Source organism: Rattus norvegicus, chromosome 4 (genome assembly GCF_021556685.1).
Source record: "Rattus norvegicus strain SHRSP/BbbUtx chromosome 4, alternate assembly SHRSP_T2T, whole genome shotgun sequence".
Lineage (NCBI taxonomy): Eukaryota > Metazoa > Chordata > Mammalia > Rodentia > Muridae > Rattus > Rattus norvegicus.
This window is the reverse complement of record NC_141537.1, coordinates 109,734,230-109,759,525: the sequence shown is the minus strand read 5'-3', so window position 1 is coordinate 109,759,525 and position 25,296 is coordinate 109,734,230. Positions and strand designations below refer to the sequence as shown.

The 25,296-nt window shown below is 40.4% G+C and overlaps 1 protein-coding gene and 1 long non-coding RNA gene across 2 annotated transcripts in view; both read right to left on the bottom strand.

Moving 5' to 3' along the window:
• The window catches only part of LOC120102313 (uncharacterized), a 54,138-nt gene extending 51,306 nt beyond the window's left edge, over positions 1-2,832 (bottom strand). The window contains exon 1 of the long non-coding RNA XR_015687237.1: positions 2,734-2,832. This is a non-coding gene — a long non-coding RNA (uncharacterized LOC120102313). The remainder of the gene's footprint in view (positions 1-2,733) is intronic.
• Positions 2,833-15,353: 12,521 nt separating this feature from the next.
• Positions 15,354-16,121, bottom strand: LOC147994918 (endogenous retrovirus group K member 7 Pro protein-like). The gene has a single exon (XM_087659547.1). It carries the CDS (start codon positions 16,119-16,121, stop codon positions 15,354-15,356), a length of 768 nt encoding a protein of 255 aa, XP_087515673.1.
• Between the last annotated feature and the right edge of the window lie 9,175 nt (positions 16,122-25,296).

The following is a 25,296-nucleotide window of genomic DNA, read 5'->3' as shown; positions in this document are numbered from 1 at the left end:
GATGACCAAATCCTGTTTCTTTTATTATGGCTATTTTCTATATTATGTTACTACCATAATGCCAAATACACCACTCATTCCCTAGTAACAGCATAGATAGAACTTGAAATATAAGAGTTAAAATATACATGTGCCTCAGTTTCTACAAATATACAAGCATCAGTCCATTCCATTACCATAGTGTACAGCTAAAGTTTCACCTAGAATGAAGCTCTTAAAGTTTCATGTTTCTGCTTTGTTTGCTCATATTTTGACAGCAGGGATGGTCTCACCAATATATGATTTTTAAGTTCTCTAGAACATAATTATTTTGGAGACTCATTTAATAATGTCTCCTCTCTTCATATGCCATTTTAAAAAAATTTGTGCCTCTCACATACCTTTTCCTTTTTCCCAATTAGATTCACCCCTTCCTGTCTTTAGAAAGCACTTGTATTCACTACCCTGGTTCCAACTGGCAGGAAAACAAGTACTAGTTTAGCAAAAATCTTATCCTCAGTCCATTCCATTTATTTGGGATTCCATTAAGGTAGTGTTCTTTATGAGTCTACACGGTGCTTTATTGATCAGAAGCAATACAGTTTCATTCAGTATAGAATTGAGATTTTCCCCAAGGCAATAAAGTTAAAACATACCCCATCAAATGTTTAAAATTTAAGCAGTGTTATAGGTTTCCATTTTTGGCATCCACAGTTGCAGACGGAGTCCTGGAAGTACTGGACTGGAAAATAATAATCTTAACCTGGTACCATGAGTTATCTACATCTGTCTGTGGATGAACACATCCACAGACTCTCATCTGCAAACCCTCCATAAAGGTAAAGAGTACTTCTTAGTATGAACCTCCTTAAAACAGCTCTCAACTTAAATATGACTCCATTCCCATGAAGTAAAGGCAAGCATTCAGTCCTTAATGTCTTCATGGTTACTGTAGGTTTTTTCCACTGTAAACTGAGGGTCAATCTATTGATATAATGACTCCTCTTTTAGTCCTTTTATACTATTCTTCTTCACATTTGAAGCTATTTAGCTCCACACATATATGCATATGATGTTTCTTTAGGTTATCTTATTTTTTAGAGGAGTGATAAGTAGTATTGCAGCATATTTGATATGTATATTTAAAGGAGGACTTTTCTGGCTGATTTGAATGCATATTTATCAGACATATGCTTCTTCTTCCTCTGGGCAGCAATACAGACTCCTTTAGTATATGGATTCTAGTTTTTATGGTCTTTAAAAATTTTTTATGCTCCATTCTCACTTTAAGCCTATGAGGGTAACAGAGGATGGGTCATTACACTGACTTTATGATTATAAAACAATGCTTAGATAAGTTAGTGGATGGGCTCAAAATAATCCTACTAACCAATGGAAAATGACTCATTAAAATTTAAATCTGTTTTATTGTTTCTATTTATACTGTGATCATTTCTATATTGGATTCCCTAGAGATAGAATTTTAAACCCTGAAAAAAGAATTTTGGAAGTGAACTTGGAATCTCGAAAAGAACAGGAAGCACTCTTAACTGTTCACACATCTCTTCAGCATTATCTTTTCATTAAATATCTTATACAAGAAAGAGAACACTTTACAATGCCTTTTCTAGAAATTGACATAGAAATGAAGAAAATGTTAGTAAACATCAATCAAGTCAGTCACATATTTTAAAAGGAGGATCTATTTGCAGCATTCATAGGAGCCCTAAGTGTAAATGCTTCCACTAATGCTATTTTCAAGGTATCAACATAATTGAAGTCACAGTGGTAAGACACATAGCACAGTCATATCATGTAAGCTACAGCAAATCAGGTCTTGTATCTCACTAATATTGTCAAAATATCTTGGATTTTAAAAACTTGTACATGTAGCAAAGCATCTTAGGGAAGAATCCTGCAAGAAAGCACTCTCAAACATTTGCTTATATTTGAAGGAAGATGGTATGGAATAGCAACTTTATGGTAATTAAAAATCAGCCTTTCATTAGGAAGTCCACGCTTGGTTTTTCAACTCACCAAGTCCATCAGTTATATCATTTTACAGCTTCTATGAGCATTGGTCTAGATGTGATTTACTTGGTGACTTTTCACCGATTACAGTGATCACATTCTGTCAGCTCTTATGTAGGAATCCAAGAGCTTTGTTTATTAATTCTTTCCAATCTGCTACAAGAACAAATTATAGGCTGAACTCAATCCCTCTGAATGACAGTATTTGGTTAGAAGTACTTAAATAAACCTGGAAGCTTGAGGTAATGCCATTGAGTGTAGCTATAAGAACAGTCTCCTTAAAAATGGGATTTATAAGACACCATTTTAAATATAAAATAAGCTTACCATAAAGTACAGCAAGGACCCTTGAATAAATAACTCTACTCCCGCAATTTCAAATTATAATTCCTTTTCTATTAGGTTGAATATCTACATTTTTACATCCTTAAGCAGATTACTTGCTTGTCTTTAATTTACTAAGACAACTTAGTAAATTTTGATAACAAAATCACTTTGCCTCATTTCCTGAATAAAAGGACAATTATTTATTTTATATTATCTTTCTTTTGTTATAGAAAGTTTCTCACTTTCTGGAACTTAACGATTACATGTGTCAAAGTTTACAAATACCTTAATATTATTAGTTGCTAACTATCAAATGAGACATGTATAATGTCCGGAATGAAGCATGAACATCATGTAGAGGTCAGAAACAAAGTGGTCACACAGTATACCACATACCTTGGGGTAATTTCTTGTTACTATGGTGCCTTAAGTCCCATGAATGTGATAGAGGACTAGCAGAAGGTTCACAGACAGTAGATTCAACATATATCTGGGCATTCTAGAATGTTAGAGAGCCTTGATAACCTCTCTCTCTCTCTCTCTCTCTCTCTCTCTCTCCTTTAATTTTTTGTCTTGGTTTGTATATATGATGCTTGCATATATGCAATGTCTACAGTGCATTTTCATGTATATGAGTATACTCCTTCATGTGCTATTGTGTTCAACTGTGCTCAGGGGTCAGTTTTTTCCTACACTTCGCCTGAGAAAGAGTCATTTGTTTACCACAGGGTTCTGGAGAGTCTTGTCTTTCCACCTTTTATGTCGCTGTAGGCACACCAGAATGAAAGCCATGTGCTACAACAATTTTCCATTGTGTTTGTTTTAGGAGTCAGAACTCAGGTGTTCTCAACTGTTTAAATGTGATTTCCCACTTGTGCAATCACCTTAACCAAAGATTGTTTATATGTGGCTCAATACAAAACCTACATTATCATTTGTATTGGTATCATACTTGTATAGCTGGTGCTTACAAAAAATGTTAGTGAGATTTCATGAGCATAACTTATGACCTTCCTAGGAGACAGTCTTACAGAAAATTCTTTGTTCCTCTGTTTTTTTTTAAATGATTTTCCACCTACACTTCTCCAATGTTCCCTGTTCCTTAGGAGTATGAGTTGTACTGTATATTTATTACTTGTAGGCAAGATAATCAATTGAGAATAATAAATGTCCCTCCACATATACAATCAAAATCAATTTTTATTGTTTGACCACTGAATTTTCATATCTTTCTCATGCATTTTAAACTGATAAAGCAAAATCGCTTTTTTTTCTTGTAGGAATATTTGTAATTTTTCTTTCTTTCTTTTACACTACTTCTCTGTCTGGCCAACATGGACTCCTTCCATTTCCTTGTGTTACATAGTAAATTATAAGAAATTTAGTCCTCTGGACTTTGTTCAACTTCAACTCAGTGAGTGATTTAACCACGATACCATAAACTGGAGGCTGATCAAGCAGAATACCCAGTATTTTGCTCTCCCCTCTGCATGTACATCGTTCATATACAGCATGTATACATCTCACAAGCACACACATGCGCACACGCGCATACACACACACACACACACACACACACACACACACAATTTTACTATTCAATTTCATGACTTTTTCCACAAGGACATTGTTTGATATATGATCTAATGTATTAAAACTTAAAAGAGTACAAGAAGTGCTTGGTGACAAGAACCTGGTATAGCATTGCCCTTGGAGGCTGTACCAGAGCCTTATCAACATAGATACAGATACACACAACAAACCATCAGACTGAGCATGGGGACCAGAGTGGAGGAGATAGGGGAAGCACTGAAGGAGTTGAAGGGGTTTGCAACCGTAGAAAGAACAACAACATCAACCAACCAGACCCTCCACAGCTCACAGCAGCTAAACCACCAACTGAAGAGTACACATGGAGGGGCCATTGCTACAGCTGCATATGTAGCAAAGGGGTGCCTTATCTGGCATGAGTGGGTGGGGAGGCCGGTGTTCCTGTGGAGGCTTGATGCCCCAGCTTGGGGAAATGTTAAGGAGGTGAGGCTGGAGTGGGTGGATTGGGGAGCACCCTCATAAAAGCAAGGGGAAGTGAAATGAGATGGGGGAAGAAGGGTAACATTTGCAATGTAAATAAATAAAATAACCAATAGAATTAAGAAAAAGAGAATTCTGCTACCAATTTTTCTTTTAAATATAATTATTAGGTTTGTCGATTTTCTTTTCACTTTAATTATTTTCCATATTAATAAGTATGTTCTATTTTCACATTAACAATTTTTTATTTTTGTGGTGATAAAGAAACTGTAGATTTTTGTTGTTTATTCTTTTAAATAGATGCCACATAGCCCAAATGGGTATTGAACTTTAGCTGTAGGGGAAGCTGCTCCTAAATGCCTAGTCCTCCTGTCTCTGTCCCCAAGTGCTACGATTACGGGTGTGAACCATCATGTCCAGCAAAGTAACGTAGTTTTTGATAACTAACACTGATTTCAGAAATTTTCTTGGAGAACTACTTATTTTCTACTATTTTATGAAATCACTGAGTTTCTTTCTTCTTGATACTCTGACAGGCAAAATAATTTGTTTTATTTTCTTGAAAATTGCATCAGATTTGAGGTTGTATATACTTATTTCATAGTCAAAAGCAAAGACTTTATGTTTATATTGTAATCTACTAAATTCTATCATATCCTCTCTTTGTCTAGGAATAGAAAAGATCTTAGAGCAGCTTTAATTTATTTTGCAGCATATAGTTTTATTTGAAATTATCTCATAGTCATTAATGTTTGGTGTTAAAATTGTGTGGAGAGACGGTATGGAGTTAAAAAGTCTGGGTTTTAGTTCACTGCACCCATGTCAAGAGGTACAAAACCACTTGTCACTCACTCCTGCTCCAACCTAATTATGTTAGTGGGATCTAAAACCCACTTCTAGCCTCTATAATTCTGGACGGCATAATTTGCCATTTCAACTTTCATATAGACTCTAGTGTCTGTTGATAACATTCCTACCTGAACATGTGCTATATTGTTTGTAGCTCTGCTTGTCAGATCCAGAATAAAAAAAAATTCCAGGAAAAAAAATCAATCACACTTAATGAGTACTGGGCACTAGTTTCTTGACCCATGTTAACCACAATATGTCATCTGCAAAGAATATATGTCCTGTCTTATTTATTTAAATCCATTGCTTTTATTATTATATTATTAGGTCTCTAGAACTAATTTAAGTTGTTATAGATATAGTGAACTCACTACCTTTTTAAAACTCATTTTATTGTTTTTAATTGGTATCCTAGTGGATAAAACCATTGCCTTTTTGTATTGGGACTTTTTTTTTTAACCACAAAATAAATTCTATTTTTTCCAAACATATATAGCTGAATTTAGAAGCCAGATCAAAATATTTTATATACAATCCTGTTCGATTATGTTTCGTGACCCTCTTGTTAACCTTTTAAAGTGCTTTGGACTCCACTTTGTCGTCTGAAATATCACAGTTCCCTCCTGCCAGAGGGCCATCTGCAAGCACATATGGTGCTTTAACTTCTACAGTATGACCTGAAAGGGATCGCTGCATCACTGTCAGCCTGAATTCCAACTCTGGTACCTGACCTGAGCTCCCTCTCCAGGTACAAAAGCAAATGATCTCCCAACTCTTTTAATTATTAACATGGCCAAACTAAAATTATTTACTCCAAGAGAAAGATAATAAAAACTTTCAGATATTAAATGTCTTGTACTTTAAATGTGTCATGTGTTTAAAAAATATAAGAGTATGTATTCTTGATATTAGATGGGGCAATAGGGGGCATTGTGATATGCACTGTCATTTCTTTTTTTTTTTTTTTGTGAAGACAAAGCTTCATTTTTATTAACTTGAGTATTTCTTATATGCATTTCGAGTATTATTCCCTTTCCCAGTTTCCGGGCAAACATTCCCCTCCCCCTGCACTGTCATTTCTTAACCTCACCACTAAAGTTGAATGAGGCTCCAGTTGATCCTGTTTTCTCCTACCTGGCACGTTTTCACACTGACTTAATGAGTTATCATATATCACCAATTCTAATTATCCCTATATCCTATATTAAGCTTTTGGGGGTGTCTCTCACTATATCTTAGGATTTGTCCTTGTTTTTTTGCTCTTTTTTCAGCAAGAATGGTGCTGGCAACAATGAAGGTACAAAAAAAAAAAAAAAAAAAAAAAAAAAAAAAAAAAAAACACAAAACCAAAACAAAAAAGAACCATTGGGAATTAGCAATTCTGGTTGTTTAATTTTATAAAAGTACTGATTACATCTGAAATTTTTTCTTCTCCTTTGGAAGGAAAAACCCTAACTAATTCTTTAATACTCACAATGTACATGTGATATCCATCACCTTTCAAATCATTGACAATAACTTGAAGAATTACCGTAAAAAATGTTACATGGTTTTAGCACCTTGAACTTCTCTGAGTCTCTGCATTTACCACATTTGACATTAAAGGGGCTGATTATAACTAATAGTAACTTTCATGTGGGACAAAAACATATTTTTTAAATTTTTTTATATACATTTCGAGTGTTATTCCCTTTCCTGGTTTCCGGGCAAACATCCCCCTCCCCGCTCCCCTTCCTTATGGGTGTTCCCCTCCCCATCCTCCCCCCATTGCCGCCCTCCTCCCAACAATCTAGTTCACTGGGGGTTCAGTCTTAGCAGGACCCAGGGCTTCCCCTTCCACTGGTGCTCTTACTAGGATATTCACTGCTACCTATGAGGTCAGAGTCTAGGGTCAGTCCATGTATAGTCTTTAGGTAGTGGCTTAGTCCCTGGAAGCTCTGGTTGCTTGGCATTGTTGTACATATGGGGTCTCGAGCCCCTTCAAGCTCTTCCAGTTCTTTCTCTGAATCCTTCAACGGGGGTCCTATTCTCAGTTCAGTGGTTTGCTGCTGGCATTCGCCTCTGTGTTTGCTGTATTCTGGCTGTGTCTCTCAGGAGCGATCTACATCTGGCTCCTGTCGGTCTGCACTTCTTTGCTTCATCCACCTTGTCTAAATGGGTGGCTGTATATGTATGGGCCACCTGTGGGGCAGGCTCTGAATGGGTGTTCCTTCTGTGTCTGTTTTAATCTTTGCCTCTCTATTCCCTGCCAAGGGTATTCTTGTTCCCCTTTTAAAGAAGGAGTAAAGCATTCACATTTTGAGCATATGTCTTGAGTTTCATTTCTTCTAGGCATATAGGGTAATTCAAGCATTTGGGCTAATAGCCACTTATCAATGAGTACATACCATGTGTGTTTTTCTGTGATTGGGTTACCTCACTCAGGATGATATTTTCCAGTTCCAACCATTTGCCTACGAATTTCATAAAGTCATTGTTTTTGATAGCTGAGTAATATTCCATTGTGTAGATGTATCACATTTTCTGTATCCATTCCTCTGTTGAAGGGCATCTGGGTTCTTTCCAGCTTCTGGCTATTATAAATAAGGCTGCGATGAACATAGTGGAGCACGTGTCTTTTTTATATGTTGGGGCATCTTTTGGGTATATGCCCAAGAGAGGTGGATCCTCAGGAAGTTCAATGTCCAATTTTCTGAGGAACCTCCAGACTGATTTCCAGAATGGTTTTACCAGTCTGCAATCCCACCAACAATGGAGGAGTGTTCCTCTTTCTCCTCATCCTCGCCAGCATCTGCTGTCACCTGAGTTTTTGATGTTAGCCATTCTCACTGGTGTGAGGTGAAATCTCAGGATTGTTTTGATTTGCATTTCCCTTATGACTAAAGATGTTGAACATTTCTTTAGGTGTTTCTCAGCCATTTGGCATTCCTCAGCTGTGAATTCTTTGTTTAGCTCTGAGCCCCATTTTTTAATAGGGTTATTTGTCTCCCTGTTGTCTAACTTCTTGAGTTCTTTGTATATTTCGGATATAAGGCCTCTCTATCTGTTGTAGGATTGGTAAAGATCTTTTCCCAATCTGTTGGTTGCCGTTTTGTCCTAACCACGTGTCCTTTGCCTTACAGAAGCTTTGCAGACAAAAACGTATTTTAAGGCAGTTTGATGTTACATACTTTAAGGCATTTAAAGGCAGCTCGATGTTACATAAATTGAAAAAAATTAGAGCAAACCAAAGTTTCCTGCTTGGGTCTTTGACTTATCAGAGACTGAGATATAATTTAATAAATTAGACATGGACTATCTCTTGTGGAGGTTTCAAGCTAAGTCACAGATCAGTCGTTTGCCTTCATTACAGTCATACCACTATCACAGTGAACTAATGTTCCAATGGCAATTTGGTTCGTTGTTCACAAATTTCATTGTTGGGTAAGATCAAGGCTGTATTTTCTACCACAGCTACATGCAGAGCACCTACTTGGACTTTGAACGTTATCTAGCAAATAGAAAGGTTTCAGTTTGTTTGCAGCTTTCTTTGTCCATCTACAACTGAAGTGTGTATCATCTTTAGAACTAGGCTTTAATGAGGTATTTCTAATGGGCAGGCAAGAGGACAACTGGTGACAGTGGAGGACCTATCCCTAGAGAGAACAGTTACATAATTCCCTCTAAGATTCAGAAAACAATTTGTGAGAAGGGGTAAAATTAAGAGATGGAATATAGAAAAAAGGGTTGAAAATATGTCATTCTGTAAGTATAATATAACAATCATAATTCTTGCACTTATCTTGTACAGACAACCTAATTAGAAATTATTCATGGAATGGTGAAAGGCTCGTGAGATGTAACAGTATAATTCTAGAATGCTGTTGACTCTTGATGTATTCTGAGAAAGTGGGAGTCATTGCTTTTATTTTATACCCACTAATAATGCCTATCCTACTGATTGTTTCAAACTCATACAGAGACTACCTTGGTTGAAATGACTCACAAGACAAAATAAATTGGAATAGAGAAACATTTTTCAAAAGCACAGACAATAAAAATGCATTATATTCATTTATAAAACTGGAAAATGTAGATTTAGTTAATAAAAACACATAATCAGTAATATGGTGCACGTATTTAATCTCAGTACTTGTGATACAGAAGCAAGCTGATCTCTCAGTTTTCGAACAGTGTGGTCTACATAGTGAGTTCTAGGTCATCCATGAGTACATAGTGAGAGTTTGTGTCAAAAAAAACAAAAACAAATACAAAAACAGATACATTTAGTATACTATCACCTTTATTTTTACGAGCCCACAGCTCTGCCGGCATAACTCGAGATCTGCTAATACCAGGTGAGACTCTAGCCATTATCCACACCTGTTCTTCTGACCCCTGGCAGCCTCAGCAGCTGTAAACCATGTCCTATTCCCCATGTGCCCCATTTCCCAGCCCATAGCTCTGCCTCCATTCCCAGAGGCCTGCGGGGACCAAGGAAAACCAGATGGCTAAAGGTCAGAGTAAGAACCCAATCACCAAGAGTGTTTCAGGGCAATATGATACCACCAGATTCCATCTATCCTACTACAGCAAGCCCTGGATATCTTAAAACAGCTGAAGCTCAAGAAAATGACATTAAATCCAATCTTATGAAGATGATTAAAAAAGAAATGAGGGGTTGGGGCTTTAGCTCAGTGGTAGAGTGCTTGCCTAGCAAGCACAAGGCCCTGGGTTTGGTTCCCAGCTCTGAAAAAAAAGAAAAAAAAAGAAAAAAAACGAAATGAATAATTTCTTAAAGAAATACAGGAAATACCATCAAATTGGTGAAGGAAATGAATAAAACTGTTTATGATTTGAAAATGAAAAGAGAAGCAGTAAATAAAACACAAACAGAGGGTGTATTCTGGAGATAGAAGCTTAGATAAGTAAGCAGAAAATCAACAGAGACAAGCATCACCAACAGAATACAAAAGACGGAAGAAAGAATCTCACCTCTAGATAGTACAATAGGAGAAATTGATACATAAGCCAAATGAAAATGTTAAATCTAAAATTTTCTTGACATAAAGCATTCAGGAAATCTGGGATACTATGGAATGGCTGAAGCTAAGAATAAAAGAAATAGAAGAAGGAGAAGATTCCAAGCTCCAAGAGTTATTGGAAAATATTTCAACAGTTTCATAGAAGAAAATGTTCAGAACTTAAAGAAAATGATGCATATTAACATGCAAGGAGCTTAAAGAACACCAAATAGATTGGAACAGAAAAGAAAATCCTCCCACTACATTACAATCAATACACTAAAAGTAAAGAACAGAAAAGAATGTTAAACATTGCAAGGGAAAAATGGCCAAGTAGTATATAAACAGAGATCTATCAGAATCATGTTCAACTTCTCAACAGTGACTAAGCATCACCAATAGAATAGAAGTGATAGAAGAAAGACTCTCAGGCATAGAAGATATGATCGAAAAACACATGGGCATATGTCCAACAGTCTCTAAACTATTATATATGCCAGCCACGGCTACTATTAACTAGAAAATCTTTCACTTAACCTAAATGGAAAAGCCAAGATATTCCGAAAACAAAATAATTTAACCAATATATAGTCACAAATTCAGCCCTACAGAGGATAATACAAGGAAAACTCCAACCCAAGAGGGGTTAACTATACCTAAGAGCACAGGAAATAAATAATCCAACACCAGCCAAACTAAAAGAAGGACGTATGTGTGTGTATGCGCATTCAAATGCACACACACACACACACACACACACACACACACACACACAAACACCATCACCACCAATATCAAAATACCAGGAATTTGCAATCACTGGTAAATAGATCATTAATACCTTTCAACATAAATGGAGTATATTCCCCCAATAAAAAGACACAGGCTAACAAAATCAAAGAGGAAACAAGATCCAGACTTCTGTTGCATATAGGAAACAATGGTCATCATTAAAGATAAATATTACTTCAGAGCAAAGGCTGGAAAAAGCTTTTCCAAGCAAACAGATACAAGAAGCAAGTGATTCTAGTATCTAATAAAGTAGACTTCCAACCAAAGTTAATCAAAATACATGGGGAAGGAAAATTCATACTCATAAGGAAAATGTTTCAAAATTACCTCTCAATTCTTTTGTTGTTGTTGTTTTTCTTTTTTAAAAATTGAATATTTTAGATCTTCCGGGTTGCTGCCGCCGCGGAGAGCTCGTAGGCAGCACCCCACGAGCTAACTTGAGCCTCGGGACCACAGGTAAGACCAACTTTTCTGCTGCAAGAGACTTGCCTGGTGAACTCAGGACACACAGAGGCAAAATTCCTCTAGGACCGGGCACTTCCTGTGTTTACCGGGAGTCCCAAACCCGCAGATCCCGGCCCGCAGCAGCTCTCTTCTCCCAAACCCCATGGGAGAGAGACCTCACCGCCTGGTCAGGTGGGCACTCCTGGGACTGCAGAGTGGAAGAGACCACCAACACTGCCCACCCCTGCCCACATCCCTGGCCCAAGAGGAAACTGTATACGGCCTCTGGGTTCCAGTAGAGTGTCCCACGCGGTACTTCTCGCCGGCAATAAACACGCGGGTACATAGAAATCCTTACTGTGACCAAACTTTATCATAATCTTAAAGAGGAAGCCCCGCGCGCCAGCATGGCGTGCTTATATACACTCTAGCGTGGTGCATCCACACCTGATTGGTTGCTTACTCATGACCTCATCAGGTACGCCCCGGAATGGGCAAAGACCTGGCACGATGGCACTCTTGCACATGCGCACACAGTTAATTTCCCGATAGGGCGTCAGCTGGTGCGGCGAAGGCTAGCGCCATCTTGTCTAGCTCGGCCTTCCATGTGGGGTGCAGTGGAAGCCAGCGCCATCTAGTGGTGGCGAATGTTATTGCGGCCCTCTACATCTCCCCCTTATCATTTTATTAATTAATAACAATAAATTATTGTCTAGGCTGGTCTAGGTCCCTGCAGTTACGTCCATCTGCTGTGGCTCCTGTCTTAGGTCGTTCCTCTATGTCACAGCCTTATCCGTCGAAGGGTAACCCTATCGACACCGGGCCCCGTGTCTTAGATTGGTCTGTGCATGAGGAAAGTTGCCCGTCTCTGGATACCACAGTGCTGTGTGACTGTAACTGATAATGACCTAGGGCAAACTCTAAAAAGAGGCCAGCCAGAAGGTGAGTTAGTGGGGAGATCATCATCAACCTATCGCGTGCAATGAGGAAACCTCAGCGATGTAGAAGGGCTGATCGAAGAATCATGGAGTCTCTCTCATCCCAGTGCAATGGATCCACAGACCCATGGGGTGCAAGAGCAGAGAACTCAGATACCGACTAATTTTTGAAGATAGATAACCAAATTTTAGGGGAGGCCCCTTGTTCAAATGGCCACAAGTGCTTGAGTGATAACGGCCTTGTCATGTTTCTGTTGAGATCTGAGTTTGCAAACCAACCATAGCATGAATACTAATCCACAGCATAGGGCTGCACCAAACAGAGCCACCCCCACCCATTCTTAGAAGTACTAGGAATCCAAATCCAAAGAGGCAATGTGAGGGCTAGAGGTAGTTTCCGAGGGATCCATCCGGGAGTCATTTCTAGGCATCAGAATTCTCCGTGTCAGTCGTTCCGGTAGCCAGAATGGGTTGTCTTCTTCCTGTGGGAAAACACAAATCACTCCCCTGGATCTTATTAAAATAGGATCCGGACCTTTCCATAGACCAGTCAAAACATCTTTCCATTTTACCATCTCTTTTGGTCTATCAGGCTCTGAATAGTGACGTTCGGCCGCAGTATGGCCTTGGGCGTCAAGATTTAAAAAATTAAGGGTGAAGAATGCTATGGAAACAGCTACTCTTGGTACTGAGGGTAGAGCCTCCTCGACTCCCCCTTTTTGTTTAATTAAATAGGATTTGAGAGTGCAATGGGCACGTTCTACAATGCCCTGTCCCTGAGGATTATACAGGAGACCAGTCAAATGAGTCACATCCATCTGGTGGCAGAATTGTTGAAACTTTTGAGAAGTATAAGCTGGTCCATTGTCTGTCTTAAGGAGTTTGGGTTTACCCCAAGTGCTCCACGCCTCGAGGCAATGTTGAATTGCATGTGAGGCCTTTTCTCCTGTTAGAGGTGTAGCAAACATAATGCCAGAGCATGTATCAATAGAAACATGCAGATACTGAAGTTTTCCAAAAGAAGGGATATGAGTAACATCCATTTGCCAGACCTGTAGCGGTCGGATTCCTCGTGGGTTAACTCCCACATGTGGTACAGGCAGGAATTGACAACAATTTTGACATTGGGTAACTATCTCCCTAGCTTCTTTTCTAGTCAAAGCAAATCGGCGGCGTAAAGTTTCAGCCATCACATGAAATTGTCTGTGAGATTCTTTTGCTACATCTAATTGAGGGGACAAGGCAACTGCAATCACTCTTGTAGCTTTGTCCGCTAGGTCATTTCCGCGGAACATTGGCCCAGGAAGGCCCGAGTAAGCTCTAATATGTGTTATGAATATAGGGGATCTCCTGCTGAGAAGGGTAGGTTGAATTTGTTGAAAAATTTGAGCAAGTTTGCTGGAAGGCCTGATTAATCCAGCTACCTCAAGAACCTTAACTGCATTAACCACATAAGAGGAATCTGACACAATGTTAAGCGGGCCTGGGAAGGTCTCGAGGACCTTTAGCACCACTAAACATTCCACCACTTGAGGTGAGGTTTCATTATACTGCTTAGATACTACCTTATTATTTACCACATAAGCACCTATACCAGTTTTTGACCCATCTGTATACACTACAACCCCATCAACAAGTGGTTTCTGAGACATTATGCATGGGAACACAATGGCTTGGCTTAAAGCAAATTGTAGGATCGGGTGTTTTGGATAATGATTATCAATCTGTCCAGCAAAGGAAGTAACTAACACTGCCCAAGCATTTGAGGTAGCAGCTAATGTTTGAACCTGAATGGCTGTATATGGTACTATCAAGGTTTTGGGTTCTTTCCCAAAATGAGTAATAGTTGCCTTCAACCCGCGGAGTGCAAGCTGAGCAACCGCATCGGGATACCAGTCAATAATCTTAGCAGGAGATGCATTGGGATGGACCCATAATAAAGGCCCATCCTGCCATAAGACAGCTGTTGGCAATTGCATAGTTTTGAAAACACACAAGTCAAAAGGCTTGGTCTCATCAATGTGCTGCAATTGAGCATCCTGTAAGGCTTTTTCTACAACTTGTAAGGCCTGGTTTGCGGCTGGCGTCAATGCTCTCAGAGAGGAGATATGAGAGTCCCCTTCCAAAATATCAAATAAAGATTTCAACTCAGCAGAGGAAACCTTTAAAAATGGTCTCAGCCAATTTGTATCTCCCAATAATTTTTGGAAATCATTTAAGGTATGTAAATGATCTCTGCGAATCTCTAATTTCTGGAGAACTATTTTTTCAGGATAAATGACCGATCCCAGAAATGAGCCAATTTCGGCAATTTGAATCTTTTCTGAAGCGACTTGTAGTTCCCATTGTCTCAATGTTTTGATTAAGATGGGATATGAGGTCCGTAAGGTGGTTAAATCTTTATCACATGCTAAGATATCATCCATGTAATGAGCCAGCAACAAGGAAGGAAATTGCTTCCTTATAGGTTCAAGGGCTCGTTGCACATATAGTTGGCAAATAGTGGGGCTATTGGCCATGCCTTGAGGCAGGACCTTCCACTGAAATCTCTTATCAGGTTCAAGATGATTAATAGCTGGTATAGTAAATGCAAACCTCTGTCTGTCTTGTGGACACAAGGGGATGGAAAAGAAACAATCCTTAATGTCTATAATTATTATCTTCCATTGCTTAGGTAAGGCGGAGAGTAAGGGTAGGCCTCGTTGGATCGAGCCAAATAAACGCATCTGTGCATTAATTGCTCTCAAATCATGGAGAAGTCTCCATTTTCCTGATTTTTTCTTTATCACAAAAATAGGAGTATTCCATGGTGAAATGGACGGTTCTAAATGACCAAGCTGTAATTGTTCATTAACCAATTTAGTGGCAGCTTCTAATTTTTCAGAGGATAGATGCCATTGAGGAACCCATATTGCCTCCTCCATGAGCCAGGGTATGGGCATAGAACCCTCAATGGCACCTAGGAAAAACCCAGGCCCTGCCTTCCTATATTACCTTCTTGTGGGACCGGTTCTAATTTTCCTTGTTCCTTTTTTCCTAATCCCTTCCCTTTCTCATAGCCCATTCTCTTCATAATCTCGACAGCTTGTCGAGAGTACTCGTTGGTCAATGTCAGACCTAGACCCTGTAAGACATCCCTCCCCCAAATGTTAACAGGAAGAGGGAGGACATAAGGAATAAACCTTCCTGATTGGCCTTCTGGAGCATGCCAGATCAAGGAGCGTGAGCTGATATTGGGGCTGGCCTCATACCCTAGTCCTTGTAAGGAATGGGATGATTGAGTGACAGGCCATGCCTTAGGCCACCACTTAGAGGAGATAACGCTCTTATCAGCCCCTGTATCTAGAATTCCCTTAAGAGTTTTCCCTTCTATATTCAACTCTAAAGAGGGTCTGAAATTAAGGTCCATCATTAGATAAGCAGAATCAGTCCCAGAAGAGCCAAACTTCACGGTGCCTCTAGGGACCCCGGAAGAAGGAAAATGATCATGTAAGCTTGGAAGAATAATCAACTGAGCAATCCTGTCACCTGGGGAAATGGAAAAAACACCTTGAGGGCACGAGCAGAGAACTTGAAGTTCTTCCGTGTAATCTTGATCTATTATTCCAGGGTGAACAATAAGTCCCTTTAAAGTTAAGGAGGACCGTCCCATAATAAGGCCGACACTTCCCACGGGTAGGGGGCCTTTGTAGTCAGTGGGGACAGGTTGCACACCCATCAGTGACATTAATATGAATTGGGTGGTGGAACAGAGGTCCACTCCTGCTGAGCCTCTTGTGGCTCTGCGAACCGTGGTGTCCGTCTGTTGTAAGCTGGAGTCCCATATGTTTTGGGGCCCTGAGACCTGGGGCCCAGATACCCATTTTTTGGAATGTTTTCACTGCCTTCTGCCTGGGGAGGCCCGGGCTGAATAAGCCTGCCTCTGATATCTTTAACTGAGCAACACTCACTAGCCCAATGATAGCTTTTCCCACACCTAGTACAGAGTCCTGGTGCTCTCTTCCTAGTGAGGGCTTGACACTCCTTTTTCAAATGTCCTGGTTTGCCACAGTTATAGCAGACCTTGCGATCACCTGTACCTGAGCACTTTTGGCCCTGTAGGATAGCAGCAGCGAGGCCGGCATTAGTAAGCGGGCCTCCAAGTTCTCGGCAAACTCTCAGCCAGTCCTGTAATCTTTGCTCTTCCTAGGTGTAATAGCTGCTCTGCATTCCTGTGTGGCTTGCTCATAGACCAACTGTTCCACTAAAGGCATTGCCTGTTCAGGGTCTCCAAAGATCCTGCCTGCTGCCTCCATAATCCTAGCCACAAAGTCTGAGAATGGCTCCTGGGGGGCTTGTATGATTCTCGTTAAGTGTCCCCCAGACTCTCCCTTCTTGGAAAGTGCCTTCCACGCCTTAAGGGCGGCAGCGGAAACTTGAGCATCTGCTCCCCAGTCATAGTTAGTTTGATTATTGGCATATTGCCCTTGTCCTGTTAACAGATCAAGCGTCCAGTCTCTCTGATTGCCTTCAGCAATGGCATTGACTTTGGTCTGTGCCTGAGAGGCGTCATACCACAAGGCTTTCCATTCCATATATTGTCCCATATTAGGAAGCGCAGCCTTCACTGTTGTCTGCCAGTCTCCTGGAGTCATGGCCAGAGTAGCAAGCCTTTCGACTTGAGCAATAGTAAAATTAGCACTAACTCCATAGTTATGGACCGACTCTGCAAGTTCCTTAATTTGAACATATTCTACTGGTGCGTGAACACGGCCTCCATCGGCGGCCTCAAAAAACCGGGAATGCCTGCTGTATCTTTTTCTGTTCCTCTTTAGTGAGGAAGGAATCTGAGTGGAATCTCTCCATATAAGATGGAGGGGCGCTGGGGCTTATAGGCTGGGAAACCGCTTGGTTTCCACCTTCTACTTCCTTTTGTTTACCCAAGCTGTTAGCTCGTTGTTCATCTGGGTAGTATCTTTCTTTTTCACAGAGAGCTGCCTCATCTTCTAAATCCTCTCCCTCAGAGGAGCTAAGCTCGTCTGTCTCTGAGCTATCAAGCTCTGAAGTCTTTGAATCCTTTACCGGATAAAGACTTCTGCTTTTCAAGACCTTTTTCTTCCTTCTCTGTTTTATCTCACCCAGGGCGTTTTTCCCCCACTCTCTCACTTCCGCATTGGAAGGGTCTTTTTATTAGGTGCACCTTTTCCCTTTAAGCTCTTTAATTCGTTAACTAACCCTGTTTCTGACACGCCGCCTCACCCTTCCCCCAACGCTCTCCACTTTGCTGTTACAGCTGGGCAGTTCTCACGCGACCTCTGACGCCATTTGGCGGTAACTAGAAACACAAAGGTCAATAGAAACCACCCGAGGGCGGCCAGAGCAACCATAAAGGTTCCTACCGCATCTGGAAAAGGAGTGAGCTGGAACAGATCAAGGCTAAACATAGTCTCTCAGAGTCTTACCTCCACTCACAGCTTCTGGACTTCTTCCATGAAACGGAGCCTCCTCTTGGCACCGGCGATGATGTAGCTTTTTTGTCCCGGGTTCTCGGCACCAAATGTCCCACGTGCGACTTCTCGCCAGCAAGAAACACAGGGGTACATAGGAATCCTTACTGTGGCCAAACTTTATTATAATCTTAAAGAGGAAGCCCCGCGTGCCGGCATGGCGTGCTTATATACACCGTAGCGCGGCGCTTCCACTCCTGATTGGTTGCTTACTCATGACCTCATTAGGCACGCCCTGGAATGGGCAAAGACCTGGCACGAAGGCACTCCTGCACATGCGCACACAGTTAATTTCCCGATAGGGAGTCGGCTGGCGCAGCGAAGGCTAGCTCCATCTTGTCTAGCTCGGCCTTCCACGTGGGGCGCAGTGGAAGACAACATCATCTAGTGGTGGCGAATGTTATTGCGGCCCTCTAGAGTAGAGGAGGGCCCAAGAGCAGCAGAACCTCTGCGCCTGAGACACCGCTGGAAACTGAAGGGATCTACCGGATAAACAGTTCTCTGCACCCAAATCCCGTGGGAGAGAGAGCTAAAGCGTCAGAGAGGCAGACTCACCTGGGAAAACAGAAGAGACTGCACTCTGCACACATCTCTGACGCCAGAGGAAAACACCAAACGCCATCTGGAACCCTGGTACACTGAAGCTCCTGGAAACGGCGGCGCAGATCTTCCTGGTTGCTGCCGCCACAGAGAGCTCATAGGCAGCACCCCATGAGTAAACTTGAGCCTCGGGACCACAGGTAAGACCAACTTTTCTGCTACAAGTGACCTGCCTGGTGAACACCAGACACAGGCCCACAGGAACAGCTGAAGGCCTGTAGATAGGAAAAACTACACGCCTGAAAGCAGAACACTCTGTCCCCATAACTGGCTGAAAGAAAACAGGAAAACAGGTCTACAGCACTCCTGACACACAGGCTTATAGGACAGTCTAGCCACTGTCAGAAATAGCAGAACAAAGTAACACTAAGATAATCTGATGGCGAGAGGCAAGCACAGGAACCCAAGCAACAGAAACGAAGAATACATGGCATAATCGGAGCCCAATTCTCCCACCAAATCCAAACACACCAGAAAGGCAAGATGTAGTTTCAAAATCATATTTGATCATGATGCTGGAGGACTTCAAGAAAGACGTGAAGAACTCCCTTAGAGAACAAGTAGAAACCTACAGAGAGGAATCGCAAAAATCCCTGAAAGAATTCCAGGAATTAATAAATAAACAAGTAGAAGCCCATAGAGAGGAGTCACAAAAATCCCTGAAAGAATTCCAGGAAAACACAATCAAACAGTTGAAAGAATTAAAAATGAAAATAGAAGCAATCAAGAAAGAACACATGGAAACAACCCTGGATATAGAAAACCAAAAGAAGAGACAAGGAGCTGTAGATACAAGCTTCACCAACAGAATACAAGAGATGGAAGAGCAAATCTCAGGAGAAGAAGATTCCATAGAAATCATTGACTCAACTGTCAAAGATAATGTAAAGTGGAAAAAGCTACGGGTCCAAATCATACAGGAAATCCAGGACTCAATGAGAAGATCAAACCTCAGGATAATAAGTATAGAAGAGAGTGAAGACTCCCAGCTCAAAGGATCAGTAAATATCTTCAACAAAATCATAGAAGAAAACTTCCCTAACCTAAAAAAGAGATACCCATAGGCATACAAGAAGCCTACAGAACTCCAAATAGATTGGACCAGGAAAAAAACACCTCCCGTCACATAATAGTCAAAACACCAAACACACAAAATAAAGAAAGAATATTAAAAGCAGTAAGGGAAAAAGGTCAAGTAACATACAAAGGTCAGAATCACACCAGACTTTTTGCCAGAGACTATGAAAGCCAGAAGATACTGGACAGATGTCATACAGACCCTAAGAGAACACAAATGCCAGCCCAGGTTACTGTATCTTGCAAAACTCTCAATTAACATAGATGGAGAAACCAAGATATTCCATGACAAAACCAAATGTACACAATATCTTTCTACAAATCCAGCACTTCAAAGGATAATAAATGGTAAAGCCCAACATAAGGAGGCAAGCTATACCCTAGAAGAAGCAAGAAACTAATAGTCTTGGCAACAAAACAAAGAGAAGAAAAGCACACAAACATAACCTCACATCCAAATATGAATATAACAGGAAGCAATAATCACTATTCCTTAATATCTCTCAAAGTCAATGTCCTCAACTCCCCAATAAAAAGACATAGATTAACAAACTGGGTATGCAACGAGGACCCTGCATTCTGCTTCCTACAGGAAACACACCTCAGAGACAAAGACAGACACTACCTCAGAGTGAAAGGCTGGAAAACAACTTTCCAAGCAAATGGTCAGAAGAAGCAAGCTGGAGTAGCCATTCTAATATCAAATATAATCAATTTTCAACTAAAAGTCATCAAAAAAGATAAGGAAGGACACTTCATATTCATCAAAGGAAAAATCCACCAAGATGAACTCTCAATCCTAAATATCTATGCCCCAAATACAAGTGCACCTACATACGTAAAAGAAACTTTACTAAAGCTCAAAACACACATTGCACCTCACACAATAATAGTAGGAGAGTTCAACACCCCTCTCTCATCAATGGACAGATCATGGAAACAGAAATTAAACAGAGACATAGACAGATTAAGAGAAGTTATGAGCCAAATAGACTTAACAAATACTTATAGAACATTCTACCCTAAAGCAAAAGGATATACCTTCTTCTCAGCTCCTCATGGTACTTTCTCCAAAATTCACCACATTATTGGTCAAAAAACGGGCCTCAACAGGTACAGAAAGATAGAAATAATCCCATGCGTGCTATCGGACCACCACGGCCTAAAACTGGTCTTCAATAACAATAAGGGAAGAATGCCCACATATATGTGGAAATTGAACAATGCTCTACTCAGTGATAACCTGGTCAAGGAATAAATAAAAAAAGAAATTAAAGACTTTTTAGAATTTAATGAAAATGAAGGTACAACATACCCAAACTTATGGGACACAATGAAAGCTGTGCTAAGAGGAAAACTCATAGCGCTGAGTGCCTGCAGAAAGAAACAGGAAAGAGCATATGTCAGCAGCTTGACAGCACACCTAAAATCCCTAGAAAAAAAAGAAGCAAATACACCCAGGAGGAATAGAAGTTAGGAAATAATCAAACTCAGAGCTGAAATCAACCAAGTAGAAACAAAAAGGACTATAGAAAGAATCAACAGAACCAAAAGGTGGTTCTTTGAGAAAAAATCAACAAGATTGATAAACCCTTAGCCAAACTAACAAGAGGACACAGCGAGTGTATCCAAATTAACAAAATCAGAAATGAAAAGGGAGACATAACTACAGATTCAGAGGAAATTCAAAAAATCATCAGATCTTAGTATAAAAGCCTATATTCAACAAAACTTGAAAATCTGCAGGGAATGGACAATTTCCTAGACAGATACCAGGTACCAAAGTTACATCAGGAACAGATAAACAAGAAAAACAACCCCGTAACTCCTAAGGAAATAGAAGCAGTCATTAAAGGTCTCCCAACCAAAAAGAGCCCAGGTCCAGACAGGTTTAGTGCAGAATTTTATCAGACCTTCGTAGAAGACCTCGTACCAATATTATCCAAACTATTCGACAAAATTGAAATAGATGGAGCACTACCGAATTCCTTCTATGAAGCCACAATTACTCTTATACTTAAACACACAACCCAACAAAGAGAGAGAACTTCAGACCAATTTCCCTTATGAATATCGACGCAAAAATACTCAATAAAATTCTGGCAAACAGAATCGAAGAGCACATCAAAACAATCATCCACCATGATCAAGTAGGCTTCATCCCAGGCATGCAGGGATGGTTTAATATATGGAAAACCATCAAAGTGATCCATTATATAAACAAACGGAAAGAACAAAACCACATGATCATTTCATTAGATGCTGAGAAAGTATTTGACAGAATTCAACACTCCTTCATGATAAAAGTCCTGGAAAGAATAGGAATTCAAGGACCATACCTAAACTTAGTAAAAGCCATATACAGCAAACCAGGTGCTAACATTAAACTAAATGGAGAGAAACTTGAAACAATCCCACTAAAATCAGGGACTAGATAAGGCTGCACACTCTCTCCCTACTTATTCAATATAGTTCTTGAAGTTCTAGCCAGAGCAATCAGACAACAAAAGGAGGTCAAGGGGATACAGATTGGAAAAGAAGAAGTCAAAATATCACTATTTGCAGATGATATGATAGTATATCTAAGTGATCCCAAAAGTTCCACCAGAGAACTACTAAAGCTGATAAACAACTTCAGCAAAGTGGCTGGGTATAAAATTAACTCAAATAAATCAGTAGCCTTCCTCTACACAAAAGAGAAACAAGCCAAGAAAGAAATTAGGGAAACGACACCCTACATAATAGACCCAAATAATATAAAGTACCTCGGTGTGACTTTAACCAAGCAAGTAAAGATTTGTACAATAAGAACTTCAAGACTCTGAAGAAAGAAATTGAAGAAGTCCTCAGAAGATGGAAAGATCTTCCATACTCATGCACTGGCAGGATTAATATAGTAAAAATGGCCATTTTACCAAAAGCGATCTACAGATTCAATGCAATCCCCATCAAAATACCAATCCAATTCTTCAAAGAGTTAGACAGAACAATTTGCAAATTCATCTGGAATAACAAAAAACCCAGGATAGCTAAAACTATTCTCACAATAAAAGGACTTCAGGGGGAATCACTATCGCTGAACTCAAGCAGTATTACAGAGCAATAGTGATAAAAACTGCATGGTATTGGTACAGAGACACACAGATAGACTAATGGAACAGAATTGAAGACCCAGAAATGAACCCACACACATATGGGCAATTGATTTTTGACAAAGGAGCCAAAACCATCAAATGGAAAAAAGATAGCATTTTCAGCAAATGGTGCTGGTTCAACTGGAGGTCAACATGTAGAAGAATGCAGATCGATCCATGCTTATCACCCTGTACAAAGCTTAAGTCCAAGTGGATCAAGGACCGCCACATCAAACCAGATACAGTCAAACTAATAGAAGAAAAACTAGGGAAGCATCTGGAACACATGGGCACTGGAAAAAATTTCCTGAACAAAACACCAATGGCTTATGCTCTAAGATCAAGAATCGACAAATGGAGGGGCTGGGGATTTAACTCAGTGGTAGAGTACTTGCCTAGCAAGCAGAAGGCCCTGGGTTTGGTCCCCAGCTCCGAAAAAAAAAAAGAAAGGAAAAAAAAAGAAAAAAAATAATCAACAAATGGGATCTCATAAAACTGCAAAGCTTCTGTAAGGCAAAGGACACTGTGGTTAGGACAAAATGGCAACCAACAGATTGGGAAAAGATCTTTACCAATCCTACAACAGATAGAGGCCTTATATCCGATATATACAAAGAACTCAAGAAGTTAGACCACAGGGAGACAAAAAACCCTATTAAAAATGGGGTTCAGAGCTAAACAAAGAATTCACAGCTGAGGAATGCAGAATGGCTGAGAAACACCTAAAGAAATGTTCAACATCTTTAGTCATAAGGGAAATGCAAATCAAAACAACCCTGAGATTTCACCTCACACCAGTGAGAATGGCTAAGATCCAAAACTCAGGTGACAGCAGATGCTGGCGAGGATGCGGAGAAAGAGGAACACTCCTCCATTGTTGGTGGGATTGCAGACTGGTGCAACCATTCTGGAAATCAGTCTGGATGTTCGGCAGAAAATTGGACATTGAACTGCCTGAGGATCCAGCTATACCTCTCTTGGACATATACCCAAAAGATGCCCCAACATATAAAAAAGACACGTGCTCCAATATGTTAATCGCAGCCTTATTTATAATAGCCAGAAGCTGGAAAGAACCCAGATGCCCTTCAACAGAGGAATGGATACAGAAAATGTGGTACATCTACACAATGGAATATTACTCAGCTATCAAAAACAATGACTTTATGAAATTCGTAGGCAAATGGTTGGAACTGGAAAATATCCTGAGTGAGATAACCCAATCACAGAAAAACACACATGGTATGCACTCATTGATAAGTGGCTATTAGCCCAAATGCTTGAATTACCCTAGATGCCTAGAACAAATGAAACTCAAGACGGATGATCAAAATGTGAAAGCTTCACTCCTTCTTTAAAAGGGGAACAAGAATACCCTCGGCAGGGAATAGAGAGGCAAAGATTAAAACAGACACAGAAGGAACACCCATTCAGAGCCTGCCCCACATGTGGCCCATGCATATACAGCCATCCAATTAGACAAGATGGATGAAGCAAAGAAGTGCAGGCTGACAGGAGCCAGATGTAGATCGCTCCTGAGAGACACAGCCAGAATACAGCAAACACAGTGGCGAATGCCAGCAGCAAACCACTGAATTTAGAATAGGACCCCCGTTGAAGGAATCAGAGAAAGAACTGGAAGAACTTGAAGGGGCTCGAGACCCCATATGTACAACAATGCCAAGCAACCAGAGCTTCCAGGGACTAAGCCACTACCTAAAGACTATACATGGACTGACCCTGGACTCTGACCTCATAGGTAGCAATGAATATCCTAGGAAGAGCACCAGTGGAAGGGGAAGCCCTAGGTCCTGCTAAGACTGAACCCCCAGTGAACTAGATTGTTGGGGGGAGGGCGGCAATGGGGGGAGGATGGGGAGGGGAACACCCATATGGAAGGGGAGGGGGGAGGGGGATGTTTGCCCGGAAACCGGGAAAGGGAATAACACTCAAAATGTATATATGAAATACTCAAGTTAAAAAATAAAATAAAATAAAATTAAAAAAAATTGGGTATTTTCTATATTTACATTTCAAATGTTATCTCCCTTCCAGGTTTCCCCTCCAGAAATGTTCTTTCCCATCCCTGTATCCCATGCCTCCATGAGGGTGCTCCCCCCCCCACCCACTCACCTTCCTGCCTCCACATCCTGGCATTCCCCTACACTGGGGCATCGAGCCTTTATAGGAACAAGGGTCTCTTCTGCCATTGATGCCTGACAAGGCTAACTTTTGCTACATATGTGGTTGGAACCATGGGTCGCTCTATGTGGTTTAAGAGAATTTTGAATGGTGGTTTAGTCCCTGGAGCTCTGGGCTGTCTGGTTGGTTGATATTGTTGTTCTTCCTATGGGGTTGTAGACCTAGACCACTCAGTTCTTATTATCTATGCCCAAAATGCAAGGATACCTACACTTATAAAATATCATGAAATCTTAAAGCAGACATTAATAGTGGGAGACTTTGCCACCCCACTCTCACCAATTGATAGCTCATCCAGACAGAAACTAAAAAAAAAAAAAATTAAAAGACTTTATGAGTCAAATTTCCAAAATGCTATCTACAGAATATTTCAAGCCAACACAGAAGAATGTACTATGTACCT

Bases quoted from the DNA above. Each gene is read 5' to 3' on its own strand.
- LOC147994918 (XM_087659547.1), bottom strand. From the start codon at position 16,121: ATGTCACTGATGGGTGTGCAACCTGTCCCCACTGACTACAAAGGCCCC.